The sequence below is a fragment of the Nicotiana sylvestris genome, chromosome 8 (assembly GCF_000393655.2).
Source record: "Nicotiana sylvestris chromosome 8, ASM39365v2, whole genome shotgun sequence".
Lineage (NCBI taxonomy): Eukaryota > Viridiplantae > Streptophyta > Magnoliopsida > Solanales > Solanaceae > Nicotiana > Nicotiana sylvestris.
Window position 1 is genome coordinate 9150396 of NC_091064.1, and position 6170 is coordinate 9156565.

The 6170-nt window shown below is 33.4% G+C and overlaps 1 protein-coding gene across 1 annotated transcript; it reads left to right on the plus strand.

The window, feature by feature from the left end:
• The first annotated feature begins 806 nt into the window (after positions 1-806).
• LOC104217777 (ATP-dependent DNA helicase RRM3-like) lies at positions 807-5270 on the plus strand. The gene is made up of 5 exons (XM_070155522.1): positions 807-895; positions 2042-2251; positions 2337-3787; positions 4654-5102; positions 5190-5270. The coding sequence occupies exons 1-3, from the start codon at positions 844-846 to the stop codon at positions 3431-3433; spliced, it is 1359 nt and encodes a 452-aa protein (XP_070011623.1). The 5' UTR covers positions 807-843; the 3' UTR covers positions 3434-3787; positions 4654-5102; positions 5190-5270.
• The last annotated feature ends 900 nt before the right edge of the window (positions 5271-6170 follow it).

Consider the following 6170-nt stretch of genomic DNA (forward strand, 5'->3'; position numbering starts at 1 on the left):
GTCTTGATGGTGAAAAGGTCATTGTTTTCTGGTTTGAGAAGAAAGAAAGAAGGAGATCCGTTGGGGAGGGGGTGTTCTGCCCATGTATACCCACGGTATATCGAGTGTATATCGAAGGTATACTCTGTCCGCATTTTTGGGAGGGTGAGTGTATTTGGAGACAAAATGGGTAGAGGAGAGAGTTGGGGAGCTCCCCTTGCTGCCTCTGACCGTGTGTGTGTGTTGAAGAAGCTTAAGAAATGAGGAAAAGGGGGAGAGGTAAAAGTTGTCTTGTTGTTGGAGTGTAACATGGGTGAGTTGGAAATGGATAAAGTGAGAGGGGACAAGGAAAAATGGGGGACAAAAGAAGGTGGGATGGGAATATGGGAATAGTGGGATGAGGGACCGGTGTGGGGGCGAGGGAAAGTGAAAGTGAGGTATTAACGAGATAAATGGAAATAGTGGGAATAAATTCAAATAGGGTCAAAAATTAGGTGTCAACACTCGACCATTTAGCAATAAGTCAATACAGGGATAGAATGGATACCCTATTTATAGGAGAAGAAATGATGGGAAGAGCGTAAAAGTTTGTGGCATGTTCATGAATAATCAGTGGGTTGTGCCCTATAATCCTTATCTACTAACTCGATACAATTGTCATATTAATATGGAAGCTTGCTCCGGAGTTAAGGCAATAAAATATTTGTATAAATATATATATATAAAGGTCATGATAGATGTGTTGTTTATATTGAATCAGATGATGGGGAAAGAATAGTTAATGAAATTAAAAACTTCTAAGATGCGCGTTGGGTATCTCCGCCAAAAGCACTTTGGAGAATTTATGAGTTTAATCTCAATGAGATGCAGCCTCCGGTCATTAATCTTCAGCTACATCTCCCAGATAAACAAGCAGGTATAATATTTTTTTTATCCAAAGTGAACTTTGTTACAGTATTCTTAAATTAATATTAATGTGACATGAAGAAGGTTATCTAAGTTTCTAATTGAAGTTTAATAACAATATTCCATTGAGTATACTACGCTCAGTTGCATACTTCTGCCATGAATTTTTAAATCAAATTCATATTAAATTATGAAAACAGAAACAATTTAGTGTCTTCATTTTTCGATGGCGCAGAACGTGAAAGACCCTTTCAAACCTTTATTGTCTTCATTTTTCTTTAGTTCCCTATCTTCTACAGGATTTGTCGGTTCTCTTTTCATAACGATGATGATTTAATTCTCTTTATTACCCTGCTCTTGTTTTCTCCCTTGTAGTGATTAATTTTTTTAGGCCATATAAGCTAGACAGTTCTTTTTGACACTTCTTTTGCACCTTGAGAATGTGCTTCTGACATCAGAAAGATGTAATGATAGTGTGTTATTTCTTTAATTCTTTGGTTAATATGGATAAAGATGTTACGGCCTTGTTGGGTCAGAAAGATGTCACTATAATTCTTTTGATTGTTTGATAAATAAATTTAAAATGTTGCATCCATTTTTGCAACTTTAGGAAGATCTATTATCCTTTTCCTATGAAAAAAAATCGATATGCATTCTGTGGAATAGTCAATGTGTGCATAAGCTGGTCCGAACACCATAGTCATAAAGAAAAAAAGTGGATATGCAAGAGAAAAGGGGAAGATAAAAAGCCATACAGATAGTGTTCTCAGATTTATGCTTGGCTACAATTAGATATCTCTTATTTTTCTTATATTCATTATCCATCCTCAAGACATCTGGTAATGAATATCTACTATACAGTTTGCTGGTTTTTTGGATTACAGAAACAATGATACACTATGCTTTCAATGTATTTTCCGTATGCAATAAGTGACAAAACTCATTCCACCATTTCCTGCTTTGATGAAGGTTCAAATTTGTGTGTAGGTTATTGCATTTGTGACATTCACTGTTAAATACAAGTTTTTAATTCTTATTTCTTTTTTATTGATCGGTCACATGAGATATTGTGTTCAAATATGTCGTGCTCACATTATTGGTTTTATAACTTTAACACAAGATATACTGACCTATACATTTATATCTTTATTTACAGTGCTATTGGAAAAAGCAAAATTTGCCAACTGTTATAGCATCAGACAATGTCAAAAAAATAATGCTCACGGAGTATTTCAAGATATGCTCAACAGACGAGGAAGCACGAATGTACCTATACAAAGAATTCCCAGAGTATTATGTATGGAACTCTCAAGCAAAGACGGGGGCAAAAGACAAAAAAGATCGGTAATTGGTCGAATTGCTACAGGTAACGAAATTAATATTTCGCGCAATATATTTTTTTATATCTTTCTGGAAATTTCATCTATTTTCCTTTTATCTTGAAAATGCAGCTAATCTTAGAGAAGGTGAAAGGTACTACTTGAAATTGTTGCTGAATCATGTCAGAGGACCATTTTCGTTCGAAGACTTACTCATGGTTAATGAAAGAGACTGTCAAACATTCAAGGAAGCTGTAAAAGAAAGAGGGTTACTAGAATCAGATAACAGTATTTCTGAATGCTTACGCGAGGCAGTTCTCTTCAAAATGCCATCGGCTCTTAGAAATTTGTTTGCAACTATATTGGTACATTGTGATCCAACGGACATTAGAAAATTGTGGGACACATATTACGAGGATATGTCAGAGGACTTTAGAAGAATACATAAATATTTATCTGATACTCAACTACAATGCACGTTGAAGAGCATTAATTATTTTCTACAAAGCATGGGCAAGAGTGCTGGAAAATATGATTTACCTAAACTCAATCAGTGTCGAGATGAAAATGTTCCCACAGAATGCAGAGAGATTATTGAAGAAAAGGCTATACAAGTGTCTGAAGAAGATTTTAATGCACAATCAAAGCTAAATCCTGAACAAGAGCAAGCTTTCAAGATTATATTGCAAAGAGTCGATTCTGGTAGAGCAGGTTTGTTCTTTGTAGATGGCCTAGGAGGAACCGGAAAAACATTCCTTTATCGTGCATTACTTGCAAATGTCAGATCAAGAAGTATGATAGCATTAGCAACAGCAACAAGTGGTGTAGCAGCAACAATTTTACCAGGGGGTCGTACCGTTCACTCTAGATTCGACATACCTCTTGAAACAAGTGAAATAATCATCACAAATATGTCAAAGCAGAGTGGTGGAGCTAAATTGATACGAAAGGCAAAGTTGATATTATGGGATGAAGAGCCTATGGCAATGCGTCAAACTATCAAAACAGTTGACAGGAGCTTCGGAGATATAATGGATGTAGATGAACCGTTTGGTGGAAAAATAATGATTTTTGGAGGTGATTTTCGTCAAGTACTACCAGTAGTTCCAAAATCAACAAGAGTTGAGACTGTAAATGCTAGCTTGGTTAGATCGTACTTATGGCCTAAAATGGAAAAAGATTTAACTAACAAAAAATATGAGAGCAAGGACAGATCCAGCATTCAGTGATTTTTTGCTTCGCATCGGCAATGGTGAAGAGCATACAATAAAAGATGATTTGGTCCTTCTACCAGAACAATTGGTTATCAAGTCCAATGGTAATATCAGTGGTGAGGATCGCTTAATAAGCGAAATATTTCCATCATTAGATAAAAATGGAAGTTGTGCAAAGTACATGACGGAAAGGGCTATCTTAGCAAGTAGAAATGAATATGTTGATCAACTAAATGAGATGTTGATTGCCAAGTTCCCTGGTGAAAGCAAAACATTTATCAGTTTTGACTCGGCAGAAGATGATACCAACAACTACTACCAGGAAGAATACTTAAATACTTTAATACCAAATGGCCTTCCACCACACAGGTTCGTTTTGCAGTTTATTATTTTAAATTAACATTCTATCTACTATTAGTTACATAAAATAAATATTAAATAGCTTAAGTAATTATATATTACCTCTCATCCGTAACTATTTTTTTTTTTTTTTTTTTTTTTTTTGCTGTCACTACTTATCCCATTACATTGATCAGAATGCAAACTAGGTTTGCAAGAATTAGAAAAAATTGAATACAAACTACATGTAACTTACAAAGTAATTATTAAGTACATTAATGGAAAAGGGGAAATTACATGTAAGTTTCTAAGTCCGTGAAACAAAAATAAAGTGTCCTTGAAGTTCTCGAAATTTTCTAGCTACTAGCATAAAAAATTCTAATACCATCAGGTTAAATTACTCTATGATATTTCTATTAGCTGAGTGTTGTCTGTTTAATTGAAAAAAAAAAAAGAAACGTAGGAGATTTAAATAAATAAATAAATAGAAGAAGGGCCATATTAGTCAAGTTGAAACCACATAACACCCTTTGCAATTTTTGGTGAAATTTTGGTCGGCAAAAATTATGTCACAGCACCGCGTCTGGTTTATATCCGGAAAATAGCCATTTCAGTGTGATTTTCTTGGCCAGCTATATCGTCACTTTAATTTTAAGTGATAGTTAAAACTTAAGGTAGGCACATACACACAGAAAGGCATGTAAGTATTGGATTTTCTTTCTTCAGTCATGTAAACTCTTTAATGAATAATAGTTTTAAAGTGTGGTGCTGCAGAAAGAAGTTAACAAAACTTAGTAATTGAAGTGAATTAAACCTGCTTTTTACTCTTTCTTTATCATCTTTTTGTTTATGAAGATATCCTTATTAATTTAAAATTGATCTCTTATTGTATATAGGTTGATTTTGAAGAAAAATGCACCTATCATGTTACTGAGAAACTTAGATCCATCAAATGGCTAATGCAATGGTACAAGAATGGTATGTAGAAGTTTTGATAACAATGTCATACATGCAGAAATCATGATGGGTCAGTGTACTTTCAAACATGTGTTCATCCCCAGAATTCAACTTTCGCCTCCGGAAAATGAAGGATATCCTTTTAAATTTATCCGAAAGTAATTTCCAGTACGCTTGTGTTTTGCAATGACAATAAATAAAGCACAACGGCAAACAATTCCAAATGTTGGACTGTATTTGCCGCAACATGTTTTCTCGCACAGACAACTATATGTTGCAATTTTAAGAGGAATATCATTATCCACAACAAAAGTTCTGGTCATGACAAAACAACCAAAGCGTCAGAAGGGAACATACACAAAGAACATCGTCTATCAAGAAGTCTTAGGTAAAAAATATCATAATACATAGTTCTATACTATAAGTATATAATTATTTTGTCTAACTAACATAACTAAATTGAACGTTTTTGCAGGTTTAGATGATGTGGTCCAATCAGTTTGAATTCATAACTTATGCTAATGTAATGATATTTTCCGGCATTGAATGATTGTTGGATTCTATATAATTCTCTCATTAATTAAATTGCATGCTCCTTTATATACATAATTGCCTAAAACATTACGTGCTATTATCAGCACGTTCATAGAAACTAGTTATTATAAAAATGAGAAGCCCTAAACTAGAAAGTTAAAGGGAAATTTACCTATCTATACCGTAATAGAAACTTATTTATCACTCTTCTTTAGGTTCTTTAAAAATTACATTCTCTATCTATATTTACTACTTATATACAAAACCTTAATAAAGACAGCATCCCTTGAAATTAGGATGTAACTGGTGTAGCCTTCCCCCTCCCCCCACCTCGAGATATATGTATATCAATTACACAAAGCCACAAATATCACGTTTTCATCCCATTTTCAAAAAAAATTCAAAATATTTATTTCTCTTTCATATAATTCCGTTCAAATCTCTCACTCTTCACACAAATCCAATCAACATTATCTCTAATTTGCAGCAGCAAAAGATTCTCTCCATTAAAAACTATTAAAAAGTTTCGATATTTGAGTTTTACGAATTTTTGATTTGTTTGGATTAGGTGTTCTTGCAAACGAATGAGAATATACTTTGGAGTTTATATCTTAATTTTGAAGGAGATTGGTTAAGTTTAGAGTTAATTTTAGGTAAAATTTCTTTTTGAAGAAGAAGAAGAAGAAGAAGAAGAAGAAGAAGAAGAAGAAGAAGAAGAAGAAGAAGTTTCAGAAGACCACGATTGTATGATAATTGTATCAGAATTGTATCAGAATTCTTTCAGGGCTGTATTGGAATTGTATTATAATTATATTTGATGCATCAATACATGTAATGATACCTTATACAATATTGATAAAAGTATACAATATTTGTATCATTTTTAATTGGTTTGTATGTTTTTTGTATTGGATGTATTCTT

Excerpts from the sequence above, each read along its gene's own strand:
- LOC104217777 (XM_070155522.1), top strand. The coding sequence starts at position 844 with ATGCAGCCTCCGGTCATTAATCTTCAGCTACATCTCCCAGATAAACAA. Across the intron at positions 896-2,041 it reads TCTCCCAGATAAACAAGCAG|TGCTATTGGAAAAAGCAAAA; the intron begins GTATAATATTTT and ends CTTTATTTACAG. Across the intron at positions 2,252-2,336 it reads AATTGGTCGAATTGCTACAG|CTAATCTTAGAGAAGGTGAA; the intron begins GTAACGAAATTA and ends TTGAAAATGCAG.